The sequence below is a fragment of the Lolium perenne genome, chromosome 5, assembly GCF_019359855.2.
Source record: "Lolium perenne isolate Kyuss_39 chromosome 5, Kyuss_2.0, whole genome shotgun sequence".
In the NCBI taxonomy this organism is placed as follows: domain Eukaryota; kingdom Viridiplantae; phylum Streptophyta; class Magnoliopsida; order Poales; family Poaceae; genus Lolium; species Lolium perenne.
Window position 1 is genome coordinate 48,882,093 of NC_067248.2, and position 22,198 is coordinate 48,904,290.

Consider the following 22,198-nt stretch of genomic DNA (forward strand, 5'->3'; position numbering starts at 1 on the left):
ACATTTATCATAAACACAAAGATATAAATAATAACCACTTTATTATTGCCTCTAGGGCATATCTCCTTCACTTATTGGGTTTGACCTCTGGAACGTTGTGGCAACCATTACGGACGGACGATACAGGCGGGGCTTGCCCGCACCGGTGTCTGCTAAACCCCTTGGAACCGACTTTTGGCCTCTGGTTGATTTCGCTACAATTGTGACGAGATTTTCTTCAGTAATCAGGTGCATTTGCCATTATGACTTGATTTCCTGCACACCATTCAAAAATAGAAGAAATTGCACATCTTTGTAATAATTAGTCATTATAGTAGCACATTGAGAGAGAAACTTAGTCAATTTCTTGACATAGCTAAAGGTTTAAACGTGACAAAAATTGGCGCATTTCACAGCCATCAACTTCCCAAAGCTTAGCCTTGATCGTCCTCGAGCAAGAAATAAAGAACCATAAGGAGCTTGACATTTAAACCAAAACAACGGGAAAGTAAATTCACTTACAAGTGGTAGTCTTATGAGTCCAACACTTCTTCCATTCGAAAGCTTAGCATAGTCAGTTCCAAGAATATAATACGAGCATCGGTAACTCGAGACAATCACAATAAACATTTAAGAGCATGAATAACTAGTTGTGTAAAAAATCACTCTAGCTTATGTTGTTAACTCTCAGTGTGCCAAGGAACACTAGGAAGTTTATTATCATCAAATTTAAGTATATATGAGCATTAATGTCAATAGAGGTGTAAGCAATGAAGTATCTTATTGACGCCCACGTCAATAGATCAAGACTATCAAAACACTTACTATCTATTCGTTACCTTTCAAGAAAATTCATCTAGTAGTAACCAGTCCATGCGAAGATTTTATAAGTGATACATTTGGATTGCGATGATAGTTTCCAATTAAGATTCATGAATCACCTTTAGTAATATTTTTTGAAACACTCAAGGGAACTAATAGTGAACACAATTAGCTAGCTACTTGTGCCTAACTCAATTGCTGAAATTGGGATTTATACCGCAAATCGTTGATAAGCCAGCAGATTTGTTAGCATCCCAAGAGTGTGCACCCCAATTTGTAGACAAGCTTTAAGCAATATCATACTTGATTCACAACATTACAGCTTGGCATGCATCTCAGTCACCACTAGACTCCAGTGCAATCAAACAATTCCTATCAATAATACTGTTATCAAGTCTATCACTATATCTATGGAGTGAAGTATCTTCAAAGTTAAACCCTTAAGACAATCGGTCATCATACAAGTCATAATTTTAGACCTTTTCTTGTTGTACTTGTTTGGCAATATTATTTCCAATGCGAAAATCGGTTAACTAAATGAACTACAGCAAGAGCTATCACAATTTATTAAACACGCAAATAAAAGCTCTAATCCAATTGCTTCAAATCACTCCCACTAATACCATATCTTAACAAGTCTACTAACTACCATAAACAATTTCAAACTTCCAAAGTGGGAGACATAGGACATACCTCTTACAGATGACTTCACATTTATCTTCCTTATGATGTGTTCCTTCAAAACTCTTAGTAGATCACTCTCATTAATAATATCAGAGAAAAGAGGAAAATGTAAATCCGCTTTTTCATGAACATGGATAAAAGGAAAATTATTTTTGTATTTTTGTGAATTTGGGGTTGAGAGGGAAAACGAAAGAGATTGGTGACAAAGTAAGGAACTAAAAACAAATAAAAGAAAAAAACTAAAATAGAAAGCAAATAAAAAAGCAAAGTGTTGGAACAAACCAACACGAGTGTTTCAAAGCTCTTTCAAAGAGCTAGAGTACAAACATATTCAACACAAATAAAAATTCTTGAGGAACACATCCCCAAGATTAGGATTTTGCAAGCCCTCTTGTTGAGCTCATTGTGGCGGTGTAGGATAGTTCCCAAAGTTCCATTGGCTGCTCCAATGATTGAACTGGGAAGCGAGATGAGTGGTGGAGTCTCGAAGATTGATGGCAAGGTTGCTCATTTTCTCAATGATTCCTTCGAGCGAGTACATATCCTGATATGTGGTGAAGTCGTGATGTGGTTGCTGCTCCTGTTCAGGCCATGCATGTTCTTCTTAAATTTCTTCTTCTCCTTCGGGTTCATCTTGTTGTTGGGGTAGATTTGCCTCAACCTGCGCATCATAATGCAAACACCCATCCGCGATAGAGAATAGACCATTAGGCAAAGTGGCAGCGAGCAAGTCATCTGCTCCCGGTATGTTCAAGTGATATTTACCATTCATTTTTCTAACCATACCACATACATTTAGAGTAGTAAAACCAAGACGGCGAGGTCCTTCCAATGCTCGTAAATTACTCACATTGATGTTAAGTCCTCGTTCCAGGATGATGATGACTCCCCCTCCGCATATGGGCCCTCGAGCTTCAAGTGCTTGGTGGATCAGGTAAATGATGAGAAGGGCGCCCAAGTTTGGACGGATGTTGCTATTTGGGAACGCAACCTTTGCGAGGATCATCATGCCCTCTTCATTGATTCTTGTGAAATCACCACGTTCCTGCAAGGTGTTAGCAATAACATCGTACAAATAGAGAATAGCACGACACTCAATATTATTCCCCTGAGGGAGTGTGTCAGATACTTTCATCCAACTAAAATAATTGAGAGGAGACGGATTTAAAGTAAAGCAAGCGAAACGGTTGGCGGAGGTGTTGTTGTCAAAGCCAAAGTAGTGGCACCACTCATCTAGAGTCAGTTCATACTCACGGTTCATCAAACGGAAGGATACCCGGTCGACTCCGGGTTGGTCTTCCTCCGGGTGTGATACCTTCCCACTGTATGCTTCAAGGTGCTAAGAAGCTCGAGTGTCAAGTGGCGATAGGTGGCGGCCTCCTGAAAAACAAAGTGAAGCAAACCAACATTGCTGCAAAGGGTATTGAAATCATGGCGTAGGCCTAGTTGGTTCATAATATCGGGGCATGCCCATATTGTCGACTTGATCTCGTGGTTCTTGAGGCGGTTGAAACGGTTGAATTGTCGTCGGTCATCGAATTCGATGCCAAACGCAGCAAGGGTGTTCTCAACCGGTGGTGCGGCTTGTGCAGCCACGGCGCGTGTGCGGCTCCCCGTGTTCATCTAAAACATAATCAATACTTAAGTATCTTTAAACACAAATTAAAAGTTTAACAAAATAAAAATTCCGCTCCAATAGAAATAGACATATGATCATCCTCTACACATACTATAAAAGAATCTCCTCAAATTTCGATATCTAGCATGCTCATTAGGGTGATGAAGTTCATAATAAGATCTAAGTTAGATTGATAATGGCAAGAGCTAGAACATGGATTCTCTGAAAATAAGTTGGGGATCGGAGGAGAGACATACCATGGTGCGATGGAGTGCGAGGAATCGAATAAAAAACAAACAAATTTAAAGATCCAATGGAGTTGGTTTGGAGTTTGGAGGAGTGAAAGGACGAGATGTCGCCTAGAGGGGGGTGAATAGGCATTTTAAAAACTCTTACGCATTTGGCTTGTAAGAATGCGGAATTAAACTAACGTTTATTTCACAAGCACAAACCTTAAATATGCTAGGCTCAACTATGTGCAACAATAACAACTTAGAGCTAAGCAAGATAGGCACAATATATATATAAACAACAAGTGATAGAAAGATATAATAGATACTTCAAGCTCGATGACTATCACAAGGGAATGTAAAATCGGGTATAGAAATAACCGAGGCACGCGGAGGCGAAGATGTATTCCCGTGTTCCCTTCCTTTGCAAGAAGGTACGTCATGTTTGGAGAGGTGGGGATCCCATGAAGGATTTCCCAACGCCACGAAGGCTCACCTTCTTCTCCGAGCCTATCCCACGAAGGAATAGCCCCTTTCCTTATGGTTAGCTTTTCCTCCACTCCGGAGATGGCAAGATCCACAACCACTTTACAAGCTCCACGAAGGAGAAGCCCGAGCCCCTTCACAACCTTCCACGAAGGAGGTCACCGGGACACCAACCAAGCCAACTAGGAGGTCACCCTCCAAGAGTAACAAGCTCACGGTCTCTCACTCGTAATAATCGTGGTGGAGAGCTCAACACTATGCAATGATGCAAAGCAAGAACACCAAAGGTGTTCAAATCCTTCACACTCAAATCCCACCAAAGCAACAAATGCTAGGATGAGATTAGAGAGGAAGAACAATGGAGGAAACAACAAATGACTCCAAGATCTAGATCCAAAGGGTTCCCCTCACTTAGAGGAGAAATGGATTGGTGGGGATTGTAGATCTAGATCTCCTCTCTTAGACCCCTCAAGAATGAGCAAGAATCATGGGGGGAATCAAGAGATAGGGAAAGTTCTTCAAAGTCAACAATGGAGGAGAGAGAGTGGAAGAACTTACCCATCCCAAGGTGGAAGAAGGCCTATTTATAGCCTTGGAGAAAAAGAGCCGTTGGGGGGAAGATGGGCAGAAAAACGACCCAGCCGGCTAGCCAGCCGGGCACCGAACAGGTCGGGGCATAGGCCGGCAGCGCCGGCTGACAGGACGAACTGGGCAGGCAGGCCACACAACAGCAAAGAGGGCCCAGCCGGCGGGAGGGGGGGGGGTCGACCGGGCACAAGGTCGGCCGGTCCGGTGGGCACTGTGCGGGGTGCCGGATATGGGCCGGGAGATCCCCTTGAGCGGGCCGATGTGCATGAGCCCAGCGGCCGGTCCCCACCGGGCAGGCCGGTGGCCTCGGCGAGGCCGGGCGGTGGGCCGGATTTTGGGACCCCCTGAAAAAACTTTTTTCCTTTTCTTTTAAACAGAAAATGCTCCCGAACTCCAATTTACATGAAACTAATTTTGTTGGAAAGATAACGACAAATAGAAACCCAACAAAAACGATGATTTTACAGAGCGAGTCTCCCAACGTCAAGAAACAGTAAAGACGTCCAAATTCGAAAACGCAATAGACGATGCATGCGGATTCCGTTTTCGATGAACTTGGACTTGTTGAAAAGCTAGCAACAAGATCAAGAACCTCGCACAGAGAAATACCAAGAAGAAATAGGGATATGCAAAGTATGCAAATGATTGAGCTCCCAAAGACGATGTGATCAAGTTACCCAACCGAAAGCCCTTCTTGATAGTGCGGCTGTCTATCCTATAACCCGGTCTCGCAACAACCACTAGCAAGGCCATACCTTTTTCTTGCGCAACCCACTTGATGTTGATGGCAACGCTTCAAGTTCCATCAAGCCGGAGTGCAACACTTGATCATTGTTGTTTCGTGAAGACTCATGATTTGCTCCCCCAGACGCAATTATGGGATAGCTTCATTAAGCACATCTTCACATGTCCATTATCACTAAATGGATGGCAAGCTTTAAGCATGTGATCCTCTTGAGATGCTCAACTTGAACTTGCCCAACTCAACCTTGATGATGATCACCACTTGATGTCATCCTCTCATGCATGCTCATGGAAAGATACCTAACCCACATAGACAACACAAGAGCACATATATGATGGGTTAGTTTATAAAGCATAATTGACAAGGCTTACCATACCACATGACTTCACGTGGCACATTCTTCATGCTTCATGTGTTGACCAAACTTGAATCTATTCTTCACTCTTTGTATTGGTCAACCTTGTATCTTCTCATGTTCTATCATACTATATTGAGGTGTATAAAGAACTCTTCATTTGTTTGCATGCTCTAAATATTAGTCAACCATAGCTCAACTTGTGAGACTATCATGACACCGACTTAGAGCCATATCTTGAATTCTTCACTTGGAAACAAGCACTCAAGATTTTGATTATTCATTGCTTAACACATAAGCTAGATCATGGATAATATTTAGTTCCACATAAGAACTCCATCTTCATTTCTTCTTCTTGATTATATCACATATATGTCTTCAAATAGATGATCTCTATGCCAATACTCAAGATATACCTTTATCTTCATGGAATCCATACTTGAATCCAACACATATACTACAAGTAGTACCTATGGAATAGTTTTTCATATAAACTCAATTAAAACATTAGTCCATAGAGGTTGTCATTAATTACCAAAACCACACATAGGGGCAATGTACCCTTACAAGGAGAAAGAGAGAATATGAAAATGTTGGGTTAGGTTTACCTCTTTCTGTGCTTAAGTCGTGATATGACGCGCGGTAAAGGTGGATGGTACGGGCACAACTCGTCCGTACTGAGTGTCGCCACCTCAGGGTTGAGTCGGTACACTCGGTACGGACGCGCGATACGGTCGCATCTCCCCGCACGGGAGGTCACTAAACCTACTGGATCCCTTCCAAAAAAAATGCGGTTTTGTCGATGAAGTGGTACAGGCGGCCGGTACGGGTGGGTACCCCCGTACCGATGGTCGCTAAAGTTGCAGATGGTTTCGACGAAATTTGCATTTTTCTCATCTCCGGGATGCGGAAGTGATACGGGCGCGTGGTACGGTTGGCTTCCACCATACCGATGGTTGCATTTGTACTGTAACCTGCAAAACTTTCAATTTCTTTGCATTCCTGCACATGCCTTTGCATATAAACATATCCTCGAAAATGGTTAAGAAAAAACCAGCAGTTCATAAGAATTAAGAATGCTCAGGTGTTAGTATATAAAATCGAGAGGTGTAAACACTTATTTATTCTCCTCTTTTTCAAATGATCTCATGGACACTCTTTATTAGAAATAAAAAACATAAAACTAAAACAAGAACTAGTAAAAGAATTTTATTAAGCATGGGCTGCCTCCCATGAAGCGCTTCTAGTCAAGGTCAATTAGCTTGACCCATATTGTGATAATTTTGATTTTGGAAGTGAAAGATCCACTCCAAAGTACTTAGCTTTTAAAGTGATGATCCCATTATCATTATGTTTGGCCTTCTCCTTTCTAGAGAGGTATACTACAAATGGTTCTTTAGAAGGTAGTCCAATTCTCACATTCCCTTCATGCAAATTGATTAGGGCTTTAGTAGTTCTAAGAAATGGCCATCATTAGATTATAGGAGCTGTAGGATCTTCGGGCATGTCCACAATAACAATATCAATAAGAGCGGGACATCCTTTAATCTCAACCAAAATATTATCTTTAATGCCTACAACTTGTTTATAAGTTGAATCAGCTAAGTGAAGTCTTAGCTCAGTGGTTTTAAATGGCCCCAATTTTAACTTATAAAATTAGCTCTTTGGATTAGTTGAGATGCTTGCACCCAGATCACAAAGTGCAGCGACCTCATTTAGTCCAATATGAATTTTAATCGTGGGCTCAAATATATCATCTAGCTTAGCTGGGAGTTTTTCAGCTAGCTTCTTATATTGTTGTTCTAACTCACTAACTTTGCATGCTACTTCATAAATAAATTGTCAGTACATAGTACCGTTACCTTGCTAGATCAATTTCTGGATTCTTGACGGTGATCATCTTCACTAGATCTTCCATGGAATAGTTCAGTGATGGAGCATTGCTATAGTCCAGCTCTTCAGGTTCTCCGTTTTCTTCTTTGATCCTCGTCATCTTTAGATCTTCAACGGGGTTTGGTTCGGGCTTCCATGCAAATCTTGCAAGTATTATAGTTTGGCTTTGAGCTATCTTCCTCAATTGTGCCTCAACGGTATTTTCTCTTTCTTGTAGAACTTGAACATCATTCTTGAGAGAAACAGTTTGGTTAGACAAATTCCCTAACATGGTGCTATGATTCTCAGTAAGTTTTGTAAGGGTATTATTATTTTTAGTTTGAGCATGCATATTTTTTTTTGAAAATACTTTCAATAGAAACATTACCATTGCTAGCTCCACCGCCATTAGTGTAGTTGTTATTTTGAACTCCTGCAGCATCAGTGTATTGCTTTTGAAAATTATAGACAAAGTTTTGACTCTTCCATGCAGGGTTATAAGGATTTCTTTCTATGAATAATGGCATTAATTTGGGTATTTTTCTTACCCTTCAATATATTTATAAGCTCATCTACCTTTGAAGTAAGATCTTCATTATTACCTTCATTGATTGAATTCACCGTTCTTGAGGAGGATCTTTCTACATGAATTGGGCATGGTTGCTTTGCATATTATCTAGGAGTCTTCTAGCAACTTCAACTTGCTTGCTCATGAATGTTCCTCCTGCTGCAGTATCAAGCATAGACTTTGACATAGGGTTAAGGGCATTATAAAATAAATGAAGAATTAACCAGTCTTCCATTCCATGACTCGGACAGTTCATGATGGCTTCTTTCATCCTTTCCCATGCAAGCGCTAGTGGCTCGCGGTCTCTTGTCTAAATCCTGTAATATTAGAGCGTAGCGGCATAGTCTTTGCTGGAGGGAAAAACTTAGTCATAAATATATTAGTGCATTCATCTCATGAAGTAATAGTGCCTTTAGGCAAAGCTAGCAACCAATCTTTTGCTTTTCCTCTTAATGAAAAAGGAAACAAGCGTAATTTTACCGCATCGGGATGACATCTTTAATGCGCATCATATCGCATATCTCACTAAATGTATTCAAGTGCATACCTGAATCCTTAGTGGCCGAGCCTCCAAATTGGTTTTTCTAATCCAACCTTAAAAGGTTAAGCTTAATCTCATAGTTCTCCACTCCAACAGTGGGTTGGGTTATAGGTGCACGAATAAAATCATCATTGGGATAGCATATTCCCCAAGCTTCTTTTGTGCCATGGTTCTTATCTTTTTGGTATTTTAAATTATGATGATAAAAGAAACAAGTAACTATTTTTTTGGGTTTTCAAATAGATGACAAAAAGGTGAACTAATAACAGTAAATACAACTTAAAACAAAAATAAAACTAACTAACAAGGTCTCTAGTAACTTTACTGGGATAGCGAAATTGCTTCCCCGACAACGGCGCTAGAAAAAGGGTTGATACATTTGATCTGGATTATGGATTGTAGTATGATAAGTTTTTTCCCTAGAAGACCTAGGCTTAATCGAGCCTTGAAAAACACTACTAAAATGGTGTAAAGGAAATGTCTACAAGACTATGCTAGTTGGTTTTATTTAATGTTCAAACCAAGTTTGAGGAATGGTTCCAATCAGCACCCTAGAAGGCCTTCAGCACCCCCCATTCCATGGTGGAACACCGGCGCCGGACCCGCTGCCAACGCTTCGCATCGTATGCCTTTTTGCCTGCTTTATCCCTGATTTTGTTGTCGCCGATGTGCTTCTTACCCTCAACTCAAGATGTTCTAGCTCTCAGAAATCTGCATGTCGGAGGCGGTTATCCAACGGTTGCTCGCCGACTACATTGCACTCGAGCACCTGCAAATTCAGGGGATCCACGGGTTCAGAATTCTATGCATCGTCTCGCCAAATCTCCGTACAATTAGTATCACCAACATATGTAGGCACGATTGTCTTATGGAGTTTGAGGAGCTGATCGTTCAAGATGCACCTTGCCTTGAGATATTTGCCGTATTTGGTTATGTATCTCAAAGATCAATAAGGGTCGTGTGCGCATCAAAATTGACATTCTACACCTACTTGTCTCCGGAAAGCCTCATGCTTTCTGTTGGAATTATACCAGTTGAGGTAGAATATTCATCTTCTTCTTGAAATTAAACTTACATTTTGGTTATAGTTTTATATATGTTACGCGGTCCTACAGAGAATGATTCCCAATAGCTTGGCAGCATCTATGGGCGCAATGAGGGGCTTGATTATATATTATGGTGCATTTAATCTGGATTTAGTTATTGGATTTCTTACATGGTGGCGCGACACCGACAAGAGGAAGCCATACCTTATAGTGAAATTCTTTGCTGCTAAATGATAACCACTCCAGCAAAAGTGTAGAGTTATTACATTGAGTAAATTCTGTTATGAGCTTCGATCACCTGAACAATATTGTATTTGGTAGAAGAACAACCACCATGATTTTCTGAGGGGTTGTGTTTTCTTAGATCTCTTGGTATTTTTTTGTCAATCAATACCACATATATTTATAGTAAAAGATAGTAAATGGTAGAGATGCACGAGCTGATTCCACCGATTACAAAATAAAGTCTAAAAGAAATAAGCAAACCATCAAGAGCTTCAAATTCTATTTTCTTCCATGACACAGTTTTGTACTTATAGATATCAAACCATAGACTTGAAAATACCAATGAAGGTTCTCCTATAGTTTTAATTTGAGTATCAATGCCAATGCTATATGCACACAGGTAACCATTAAAGTAGTCAATCAACATCGGCAAGTGTACCAACAATAGTAGCCAGGAAAAAATAACCCAATAGCCCGGTCGACATCGATGCGAGAGCTGAGAGTAAAAAATGATCATTGTCGAGGACATAGCAGCCGAGACAAATACTGCAAGGATAATCCTCCTAGCGGCAACTATGTGAAAAGATCCAAAGTCGATCTAGCTAAGCAAGATATGAAGATCCATACCTAGAGATTTGTAATCCTCCAACGCCACCATTGGCATCACAAATGAGATGTTGTTGTCGAACGAAGTGCGGAATAACACTTATTGTGGACGATGCATCTCCACTGAAAGTGGAGGCCAACAAGAAGACGACTACCAAAACCTTAACCTAATACGAGTTGAAAACCGTACATTTATTAAAAACTCCACGCATAGATTATGTTCCCACACCTCCCGACGCCGACAAGGCTGACCGAAGAAGGGAAAACCGATATGTAGAGGAGGTGGAGATGGTTTTTTTTTGGTTAGAGATGGCGGTTGCCAGGAACGATTCTTAAGGATAGTTAGAACTCTTCTGTTTGATTCACATGATTTAAAGAACGTAGAAATAGAAAAAAATGGATATGATAGAAATGCATATGAAAACCCATTAAATTTATAAAAGCATAGAAATTTGTAAAATTAGGCGTTTAATTCACAGGAATACGAAAAAAATCTCAAACCATAATCAAATTGTGGCACGACACCTTACTCTCTCCCCCAACCTCCCGACCGGAGGTTTTGGCCCGGTCCCGCCTGTCATCGAAGGAAACCGCATCCGCATCGGCTTCTCCTCACCCGAGCAGCTCCCCTTCCCTCTCCGGCACTAACCGCCAGCTACCGGCCTTTCTCCGGCAATAACCGCCTAGCACAGGTCCATCTCCGGCGGTAACCACGGCGACGCCACCGCCAACCCGACCGCCAATGTCCACCGCCGCATCCGCGCTCCGCCCGCCGCCCCGCTGGGACGCGCCGTCGCAGCGCCGGCTCGTGGAGCAGCACCTGGCGTCCCTTCCCCACGGCCTCCCGCGTCTCCCCCACGTGCAGGAGCTGCACGCACAGCTCCTCAAGCACGGTCTCCACCTCGACCCGCTCGCGGCCTCCAAGCTTATCTACTCATACGCGCTCCAGCGCCGCCCCACGACCTCCCGCCGCGTCTTCGCCTCCTTCCCCAACCCGCACGCCACCACCTTCCTCCCAAACACCCTCCTCCGCGCCTACGCGCTCAACGCCCTGCCGCACGCTGCGGTCGACGTCTTCTCCGCCATGCCCCAACGGGACAGCTTCACCTACTCGTTCCTCATCAAGGCGCTCTCCTCCGCCGGCTTGCCGCCTCTCCGCACGGTGCACTCCCACGTCGTCAAACTCGGCTCCGTCGACGACACCTACGTCGGGAATGCGCTCATCGACGCCTACTCCAAGAACGGAGCGTTCTTGGACGCCAGCAAGGTGTTTGATGAAATGCCGAAGCGGGACACCGTTTCCTGGAACACGGCCATGGCTGCGATGCTGCGGCAAGGGGAGGTGTCCGGTGCAAGGAGGATGTTTGAAGAGATGCCGGAGAAGGACACAGTAAGCTGGAACACCATGCTGGACGGCTACACCAAGGCCGGCGAGATGGGGGAGGCATTCGAGCTGTTCCAGCATATGCCGGAGAGGAATGTGGTGTCGTGGTCAACCGTGGTGTCTGGTTACTGTAAGAAGGGTGACATGGAGATGGCTCGACTGCTCTTTGATAAGATGCCGACCAAGAACTTGGTGACGTGGACTATAATGGTCTCAGCATATGCCCACAATGGGCTTGGGGAGGAGGCTGGAAGCTTGTTCACTCAGATGAAGGAGACTGCTCTGGAACTTGACGTGGCTGCAGTTGTGAGTATCTTGGCTGCATGCGCAGAGTCAGGCTTGCTTGCTCTTGGGAAGAGGATTCACCGGCACGTGCGGACCAGACAACTGGGGAGGTCCACCCACGTTTGCAATGCACTGATTGACATGTTTTGCAAGTGCGGATGTGTAAAACGGGCCGATTATGTTTTTGACACTGAGATTGTTGACAAGGATGCGGTGTCATGGAACACCATAATTGGGGGGTTTGCAATGCATGGGCATGGAGACAAGGCGCTGGACTTCTTTGCTCAAATGAAGCTACAAGGCTTCCGGCCTGATGCTGTCACAATGATCAATGTCCTTAGTGCATGCACACACATGGGGTTTGTGGAAGAGGGACGCCGCTACTTCTCCAACATGGAGAGGGACTATGGTATTGTGCCACAGATAGAGCATTATGGTTGCATGATTGACCTTCTTGGCCGTGGAGGGCTCATCAAGGAGGCTGTTGACCTCATAAAAAACATGCCTTGGGACCCTAATGAGGTCATATGGGGATCCCTTCTCAGTGCATGCCGACTGCACAAGAATGTGGAGTATGCAGAAATTGCAGTGAACGAGCTCAGTAAGCTGCAGCCTTTCAATGCAGGGAATTATGCTGTCCTTTCGAACATCTATGCAGAGGCTGGGAAGTGGAGTGATATGGCTAAGGCAAGGATGGAAATGAAAGGAACCAAGTCTCAGAAGTCAGCAGGGTCAAGTTGGATTGAACTGGATGAAGCATTCCATGAGTTCACAGTGGGGGACCGAAAACACTCAGACTCTGATCAAATATCCGAGATGGTTGATAGGCTGAGTTCGCATACTAAGGATGCAGGCTGCATTCCAACAGGTCACGAGCTGCTTGTGCAGTGAGTCTTTTGCCAAAGGCATGCTCAATTGCTCATATCGCAGTCATAAACATGGAATGTTCTATGATGTGTTAGCATTGCAGGGTATGCAATCTATATAAGGAAGCACCAGCTCCAGTGAATCCTGCAATCAAGAAGATGCTATGATGTGTTACAGAATTACCCACGTTGGGCTGGAAACCCAGAGATCTGCTCAATCATTTCTCAGCATCTGCTCTTCTGCCATCAGGTTTGCCCTGTCGAGAACTGCTACTATGTTAAGACGAAAGATGTTGATGGGATGGACTGACAAAACACTACCAATATAATGCTAGGTTGGTCGAATAGTTCATACATTAGTATTGGATGCTTCACTTCTTCTGGTTAATCAAAACCAAAATAAGCCTTAGGGTAGGGTCTTCTAAAAAATAATTAAGTGAGAAGACCTCAGATTGAAAAAATAAGAAGACTTTGGTAATTCCATTATAGCGGCAAAGTGATTATGTTGGAAAAGTAGAATAGTTGAGTGTTTTACAATTGCTCATCCCATTTTTGTAAATGTACCACTTCGTTAGAATGTTTTAGTGAGGTAGCACACAATGTTCGTTAGAATTCTTATTCAGGTATCAAGCTTGTATCTCGTACAAGAACTATGTAAATCATTCATTTGTACTTACTCTTAGGTTGAACTTCACGCTTCTTATACATGTCAGTGGCATGCTATGTTAATATGTTATGAGGTCTTATTTTTTTGTCTATTCTCTTGTTTCTTTGTCTTCTGTTTCAAGTTTTAGCTCACTTATTAATGATATGGAGGGAGTACATAATAGTCTCAGTTTGCTTGAGATATTCTTGAAGTGCAATAGACCATACTAAGGATTAGTCCGAGTGTTCGGTCTTTCCACTCCTCTCCTAGTTTCTGCCTTGTACAGTTGTACTCCTGTAACAGTACTTTATATAAATAAGGGTTTTGATTGACTGATAGAAAAAGCTCAGATCTTTGCTACCATGTCTAAGTTTGCAAGAGATGGCCATGCAAGGACGATCTATTTAACATCAGTGGTTCTAGTTCTACTTAACTTGTCAGAAAATATAAAATAAACATAAAATAGGAATATTTTCTCCTACTGCAGCAAATGGAAGTATCTTGCACTAAGTGCTGACATGGTTTAGCTAATCTTTTGGTTGTAGTTCAGTCGGAGCTAACTTGTGTTTTGGAAGCCTTGGAGCAGCACCTCATTAAGCACGAATATAAGCATATACATGCTCATTTGAAGTGCATGACTTTTCCTATGTGAAATGCAACATCCTCATTCTTGTGTCATGCTATTCTCAGTGTGCAATAAGTGTACATCTAAGATGGCAATTGCCTGGTTAGGAGAGAAAGCTACTCCTTCCTTCTCTTCAAACACGTTGCGTGGAAGAACAAACCTCAGAGGGGTGAGGACCACCAGTGCCTGTCATCTTAGCCATTTCAAATCCATCGGAGCAAACAAATAGAAAAGGGGTACTCATCATAGTTGCTACCCCAAGCATGATCAGCCCAACTATCATTTTATATAAAGAATAGGGGCAAATTAATATAATAATAAAACAAAATTTCTTTTTTTTTATCTACAGTAAAACAAATACCTTATGAAGAGTATTTCAAGCATACAGAAGTTATACTAAATATGTCCATTATGTAATCAGGTTGTCAGTACTAACTATGATACTTATCCTTGATAAACAATTGTCCTCGGCTGCAAGGTTTTTCGAGAAGAACTTCAGCCGAATTTTTTGACTACCAATAGCATTGTATAAGAAGTTAACGTAGAAATAAAAATGTGAATGAGTAATAGCTTGGTTATACGAGTGAGCTGTTAGCTGGTTGGCTGGTCCTGCAGGTGGGCGGCCCACCCGGATTTGAACCTGGCACAGAGCAAGTGAGCGCCTCTTGTCGTGTAGGGGCGGCACATGTCATCCCCAACCAAGGGAGAAGATTTCTTCTAAAGAAATAAGAAATGGGTCGGTTAAATAATGGAATGTGCTCAAAATCCAGCACCGAAATGACGTAGTGTATCATTAAAGAATACCTTACATATCACTAGGAACAAATGCATTAAAAGGCAAATGAGATCGTAAGTGTCCATCTCGACTGTTCATTGAATCGTAATCAAATCTTTATAATCACTCCTAATAAAGGCCGGAGCACGTCAAGGCTTCTATAAAGAGGGTAGGAGCGGGTAGGCATCTTCCATCCGCACCATGGGCTTCTCCTGGTGATAAGGTGAGCTGAAAGTTCTCTCATGTTCTTGCCCTCTTCATAGTGTTGTCGTTGTCGCTGGTCATGTTCAGGACATGAGGTCAGATGCTTTGTTCTTGGAACTTCCCCCTTCTAGTTTCTGGGTTGTTATGCTTGAATTTTTGTGGGAAATCTGCCCTTTCCCATCTAGTTGTTTTCACCATGCTCTGTTCTTGCTCGTTCATCCTGCCTTGCCCCCTCTTGTTGTGTCTCTTTTATTCCTTTTAGTTCATCTTGCAGTATTTATCTATGGTGCCGAAGGTATGCGGAATTGGTTTGGAAAGTTTTGATTTTTTAGCATTTTGATCTTTGGAATCCTCCCGTCAGATTCTCTTACAGTTCTTGATCCTGTCTACCACTTTTGCCCCTTGCATTTATTCATTTTTATGTGTGTCCTTACTTTCCACAAATGCCAAATTTGAGGTCTCTTCTTGCTGACGTAAGCTGATCGCTCGTCTTGTTCAGACAAAGAGGAATTGATTAAGCTGGCGGACACAATCCAATTTCTTGGCTGGAGAAGACTTCGTATACACCATTGCTTCACATTTGGGAGCTTTTGTAAGTACGAGATATCCTTTCTTATTTTCTATCGCTTGTTGAACAGAATTATCCAAGTGCCTGTCGAATAATGCTATCTTTGCTGTGGTGCGAAGTCATGGTTAGCTGGGTTCTTAAACCTTTAATTGCGGTTTAGTATGACTGCAAATCATAATTGCAACTCAGTTCCAGAGCAGTGGCGGAGCCAGGAATTGAACTGAGCCGGGTCGAACAAATAAGCTCTAAAAAAATTTAGGCAGAAAAACAAGTGTATTCAACAAAAGAAAGGTCCTAACAGGTTCAGTTTCATACAATGTTCAGAAAATCGGCAATCATTAACTGCTCGGTCGGCTTGAGTTTAGGGATTAATCAAAAATCAGCCTATTATCTGATTTAATCGGTAAACTATTAATCAGCGAGTTTTTTTTAAAAAAAATTGTAGGCTCTAAGCATTAAAATATGACATATTGCACATGTAAAATTTGTAAAAGAGCACAAGAACAATATTTAATAGAAGTATTACCTTTACTGTATAAGGGAGCGTGGCAAAGCTACGGAATGGAAACACCACTATGATTTTTAACTTCTAAGCCTTTATTAAAATAGCAAATGAGCAAGGAAGCCGATGCAGAGAGGAGGCGCACGCGTGGGTGGAGCATGGCGGGGGAGGGTAGTGGGTTTGCCGGGCGGGGGCGCGACGAGGGCGGCTGTGCGGGATTGGCGGCGGCGCGGCGTGGGGAGTCAGGGAAAAGGAGCCTGGAGGGATTCTTCTGCGTCTTTTTTTTTCGCTGGGTCAGCAGGGACTCGGCCACTCAGGCACCCATCTGCTTTTTTTTGTCGATCGGGAGCCGGGTCGAAGACCCCCCCTCGACCCCCTACTGCCGCCGCCGTTGTTCCAGAGTATACAAGTAGAACCATGTGAATGCTCTGAATGAAAGGATACCGAGATCAATCGAAAAAAAAACCAAGTTGATGCCTTCCTTTTGTTCTAAATATCCTTCTCATTGTGTATATTTGATGATACTGCAATGACCCATCATCTATTTGTGGATATTTATTTATTAGGACTGGGAACAAAAGTTGAAGGCAAGACCTACCTTCCAGGATACTCGGCCATTGCAGATTGTACCGTAAACTTGAAAGGCAATTAGTTTTTATAACACATGGAAAACAAACCAAGTGAGCATTTTAGTAACAGAATCACAATGAGACCCACAAAGGGACCTGCATATGAAATGATAAAGCAGACTATGCTTGCACAGGATGCTACATTACGGAGCCAGGTAGATTTTGATGTTAATATGTGTTCAGTAGTCTTTAGAGAAACAAAGCATTGTTTATATATGTAAATGATGTGTTTTTTCTCTTATACGTGTCCATAGTTGTAACTGTTTCTCATTTCTTATATGTTTTTCACGTCTTTATAGGTCTCTCAACTTCGTCATTTGTACAAGTTTCAGAAATACCTAATGGCATTCCGATCGCAAGGAAAAGAAATATATGTACATTCTCAAGGAAGAAAGGCCCAGAAAGTTGGGCCTCCTGTTGGACAGGGTATGAAGAAACCATCTGAACATTTCATGAAGGGAAAAAATTTAGCGTGTGGTTCGAATGGAGTGTCTTTGAGGCATAGCAATAGCGAGTCCACAAAAAGGATGCTAGACACTGATGCATGTGCTGATGATAGTGATGATGATAGTGATGATGATGTGGTGATGATGTGGTTGCCAAGAAATAATGATTCAGTTCTTGGTACAAATGCAAATCTTAATATTGAGGGCTCCTCGCACATGAACAGGAATGGGATCACTGGTTTAGAGCCACCAGATGTCTCAGCAGTAAATGTTCTGAGTAAAGAAGTGGTAGGGTCATCTAGTACTATGAAAAGGATAGACTTCCCAACTGTGGGTACATCCAGTTCTCAGAACCAGTCTTACTCATCGGGGAGAATGAACCTGGATCCCCCAAGCTTAGAAGACAACTTAGAAGAAAAGCATGTTGGTGCAGCCTCTGGTTCAAAGTTCTTTGCTGCAAATGAGGAAGCATGGCGTAGCAATTCATACAGCCATAAAAAAGATGGTAAGATTTTCTTAATCTAAGTTAGCAACTTGTCTAGCTTTATGTTAACTAATGGCTAAGCATCAATGAACACTAAGTGTATCTTATTTTCCTTTTCTAGATCGAAGCAATGACATACACAACAAAAGTGGTGTTGATTCCTCAACCGCGCATTACCTGTCCAGCTCTAGCATCATCAATCCACAAATATTTGCAGCGTCCAGCTCGAATGCTGCACTCAAGTATCAGTGGCAAAGCAGCAGCACGGCGGCTAGCAGGCAGTATGCTGACGCTGAAATGCACTTTGCTCAGAATGATCGCCTTCCAGCTGTCCAAGAATATTGTGGCCTTCATTCACCAGTGATTCCTGGAGGTCAGTTTCAAAAGCACTCCCCATTTTATGATTGTCCAAAGGATGTGGATCTGAACAATGGTCCTCAAGATACAAATACCACTTTGGGACAAGCAAGTGAGAGTACACCAATGGAAATCTCATGGGTCAGAAACAAGCTGTTAAACATGAGGAAGGAAGTTTCCATGAAGAAGTCACAAGTGGCATTGAGCTGTGCGAATGTGCATTCCCAGATTTTGCCTGGTTCCATGGCTTATTCAGAAGGCAGCAGAAGAATATTTGGTTGTACAGTTAGTGCAGCCACCAAGAGAGATTCTGAGCCGTCATCCACTGTACACATGGGTACAGACATCACAGCCTTGATTAAGGGTATAGCTAACATGCAAATACAATCCCAAAAGAATAAGGATGACACCAATGGCAGGGATCTCATGGACCTGAATGTTGCTCTGCCATTCATGGATGATATGGAGATGGATGTCCACCAGTCAGAAGGCAACAACAGTGTTCCTCAAAAACCAAATGCTCGTTGCATAGACCTGAATGTTGCACTGCCATTCATGACTGATATGGAGATAGATACCCGCCAGTCAGGAGGCGACAGTGTTCCCCAAGCACCAGATGATCCTTCCAATGAAGCTCTTGCTATAACTGCTGCAGAGAATCTTATTGCCATGCACAACGATGAGTTTCAAGCAAGATCACCTCATGTTAATGATATTCTGCATTGGTTTGCTGACCTCACGATATCTGCAGGGGAGAACATGGTGGTCTATAATACTGAAAGTAACAATGGTGACGGCTCTGAAGCTTTGAAACTGCAGTTGTTTGAAGACTCTGTGTACAGCTCAGCGCTGTATACCCAAGACCGTAAGAGCAATGAAGACCATGTCTCTGCTGCAGCTCCAACCTTCAAAGCTTCTGATAAAGCCAATTCAAGCACAGAGACACCTTCAGAAGATGGACGTCCAGAAGGAAATTATTACGGTGGTGCCCTGAAGGCTAGACGACGTTCCTTCCGTAAAGCTTCCTATAAAGCCAATTCAAGCACAGCAACACCTCCAGAAGTCGCCCTGAATGCTAGACGCCGCTCCTTGCGTAGCTTCAGAGGGAAAAAGTAGAATTCCTAGCTGATGGGAATTATGAATAAAGCAGTTATTCCAGTGATGGAGCTGCATAGAAATTAAGGAACTGTATCGTAATAAGGACAGCAAGTTTCAGACGCACTCTTTTCCTTACCAGGTACCTGGAAGGTTTTTAATGAGGCGGCTTGCTTTAATATATTGGTTTGTTAAAAAAAAGACTCCGATTTGGGATTTATTTTACAAGTAAATGTTGTAATCTCGTTTTAAGTAATCTGGTTATTTCAGTTAGCTCCTGAGCATGCTGCCATGTTGACAGTATTCTGCATTTCTGCTGTGCTGTTATGTTTTAACTCGCTGATGGATGTCTGGTTATCACTCTTAGTACTTCTCTTGTAAACATGTCGCAGACAAGGTCTGTTGGAGGTGGTTCGTTTTGACCATGAAGCGATTGGACCAATTCATGTACTAGCAGTTGAGCAATTTTTACAATCCTATGCAGGTGCGCAGAAGAAATATGTAAGTTCAGATAATGCAAAAAGTCCTATCACACTGCTTGGGTCTTCTTAAGTGTTGTCTGGCTGGGCTGGAGCTGGGGCTGCGGCTGTGGCTCGAATTGTTGGTCAGGCTTTTGCTAGGGCTTGTTTGGTTGCCCTCTATCCCGGGGGGTTCCCCGTCATTTCCCCGGCCAAATTGGCCCGGGCGAGCCCACCTGGTCGTTTGGTCGTCCAGGAGGTGGGGAGCGAATTCCCCGACTCGTTCTCGCGACAGGAAGGAGGCGGCGCTGGGTCGTCGACAGCTCGTGACCCTCTTCCTCCGGCGACCGGGCGGCGGGTGCTTCCTCGTCTCCTCCGCTATCCTCTCCCCTCTCCTCCGTCGGATCGTCCTCCGCTCGGCCTCAATCTCATCCGCGCTGAGAACACAGGGAACTCTCCAAGATCTGTGCGCGCTCGTCTCCAAGAATTCCACTCTTTGACCCGTGCGGCGGCCGGCGGCAGGTGCTGCCTCGTCTTCCCCACTAGCCGAATCCGACCCTCAGCTCCCCCGCCCCTGGCCGCTCCTAGCAACAGCAAGGTGAGGCCATTCCGGCCCTTCTTGTACCCTTCAGTTTTATTCCTGTTCATATCAGATCCGTTGAATCCCTCCCTTTGGTACTGATTTCCGAGTTGAGATTTCTCCTTTGTGTAGCAAAGATTTTCGATGCGCCATGTTTCAACCGTGCACCGTTTGCGGTGGCAGAAATCTGACTCGTCTGATGAGAAATCAGCACTTGAGCTGGCTTCCTGTGGAGCTGATCACTGCGCAAGGGTGTTTGCGGTCCGTGGTAGTTGAGGTATCTATGTTGCAACCCCAGATCATGGGCAGCCCCATTCTATTTTCTTGGCAAGACATAGGCTCATAAAAAAAATAGTATGCCATTTAGTTGAGGTATCCATAGTGTGATGAGAGAGAATCTGTTGCAAAAAATAGTTGTTTAGGAGCCAAACTGACTTTTAAACAGAATTTACACATGCCAGTAGACTACTAACTAAATCAATAGTTGTAATGAAGACTGCTGAAGGAATGCATTCGAGATGCCATTTGCTGATATTAGTGTTCTGCTTTAGTGACTCAAGTAGTGGTTTTATCATTGAATAAGCACTCTATTCTGTATCATGGGGAAAAAGAGCATCCATTGGGGTTTTCCCTCCCTGCTGCCAAATGAAGACAGGTTGTGGGGATCTCCCCGATGAAAACCGGCATCCTAGTTTGTCTCCCTAAATCATGTGTGATGATTAACTATGTTCCAGTTCCTTCGAGGGAAGTTTCTATTTTACTTACCTTGAAGGAAAGTTTCTATTTTACTTTACAAAAATGATGATAGCTTTCTATAATGTTTATGCAAACGTTTTATCTAGAAATTCTTCAGAAATATATGTTCACCTTTGGCCATGCTCTTGCATAAATATAGTTTCAGACTTTATCAAACCACATCCTATGAATTCTTGAATTGGACGAGTAGGCTGATCGTACTAGGCAGTGAGGACTTGTTTTCCAATACATATGTAGCTTATGTAGAACAATGGAGCAGTTTTTTGATTGGCCCCGACACGTTCTATCTAGACCCTTCCTCACGATCTGCTTAGCCATCCACCTTTCCTATCTCTTCACGATGGCAGTTGGGCAGCCGGTCCAGGCCCGTATGGGGGGCAAGTGCAGCATGTGCACTCGCACAGGGGCCTCCCAAAACATAGGGCCTCCAAATTATTGTTAAGCTATGCTACCTAATGAATGCATTAGTTTAAAATTTCTCCATAAATTAGGCAGGGGCAGTTTTCATCGTCTTTCCTTGCTGATTAGGACTGGTTGGGAACCTGCCCAGTGCCCAGCATTAATTGTGTTGAGTAACCAAGGCATTTTTCCTTCTCCACCTTTCAACTCTGTAATGGTTGCACTTGATTATGTCCATGTTTTAATGGCTAGTTCAACTATGATGCATCAGACTAATGTTCATCTAAATCAAAATTTTCGAAGTCTGACTCTGCAATGAGACAACAAAATATTTAATAAATTGACTACAATATAGTTTAAATTATGCTCGTGAAACATTTATCCGATCTCAGATTGAGATTTATTTTAAAATTTTGTACCAAGGAATTCAATAAGCATGGCTGGTTCAATATATGAATTAAAAATATTACATTTTGTTATCACACTTCTTGAAAAAGTAGTGTTGCACTTGAAAGTATGGTGAATTAATTAATTATTAACTTATTTTTTACATTTTTGGGGCCTACATTTATATTTCGCACAGGGTCCGTAAATTCTCGGGTACGGCCCTGAGCCGGTCCTCTGCGCCCTCGGCCCCTCCACGAATGCCATTGACGAAATCGTACTACAGCCCGTGGCAGGAGGGCTCCGCTGGCCGCGGGGTTGTGCGGGTTGGAGGCACTAGTGGTGGTGCCGCACATGGAGGTGGATCCCGAGTCGATGGTGTCGCATTGG

General features: G+C 43.0%; 2 protein-coding genes across 2 annotated transcripts; both read left to right on the forward strand.

Moving 5' to 3' along the window:
- Positions 1-11,028: 11,028 nt before the first annotated feature.
- LOC127299109 (pentatricopeptide repeat-containing protein At3g29230) lies at positions 11,029-13,631 on the forward strand. The gene has a single exon (XM_051329009.2). It carries the CDS (start codon positions 11,108-11,110, stop codon positions 12,923-12,925), a length of 1,818 nt encoding a protein of 605 aa, XP_051184969.1. The 5' UTR covers positions 11,029-11,107; the 3' UTR covers positions 12,926-13,631.
- Positions 13,632-17,376: 3,745 nt separating this feature from the next.
- Positions 17,377-19,333, forward strand: LOC127299108 (uncharacterized). Its single transcript, XM_051329008.2, has 2 exons — positions 17,377-17,800; positions 17,901-19,333. The coding sequence occupies exons 1-2, from the start codon at positions 17,377-17,379 to the stop codon at positions 19,250-19,252; spliced, it is 1,776 nt and encodes a 591-aa protein (XP_051184968.2). The 3' UTR covers positions 19,253-19,333.
- Positions 19,334-22,198: the final 2,865 nt, after the last annotated feature.

Coding starts and splice junctions, on each gene's coding strand:
- LOC127299109 (XM_051329009.2), top strand. CDS start 11,108: ATGTCCACCGCCGCATCCGCGCTCCGCCCGCCGCCCCGCTGGGACGCG.
- LOC127299108 (XM_051329008.2), top strand. CDS start 17,377: ATGCTAGACACTGATGCATGTGCTGATGATAGTGATGATGATAGTGAT. Junction 17,801..17,900: donor ATACAGCCATAAAAAAGATG/GTAAGATTTTCT, acceptor TTCCTTTTCTAG/ATCGAAGCAATGACATACAC.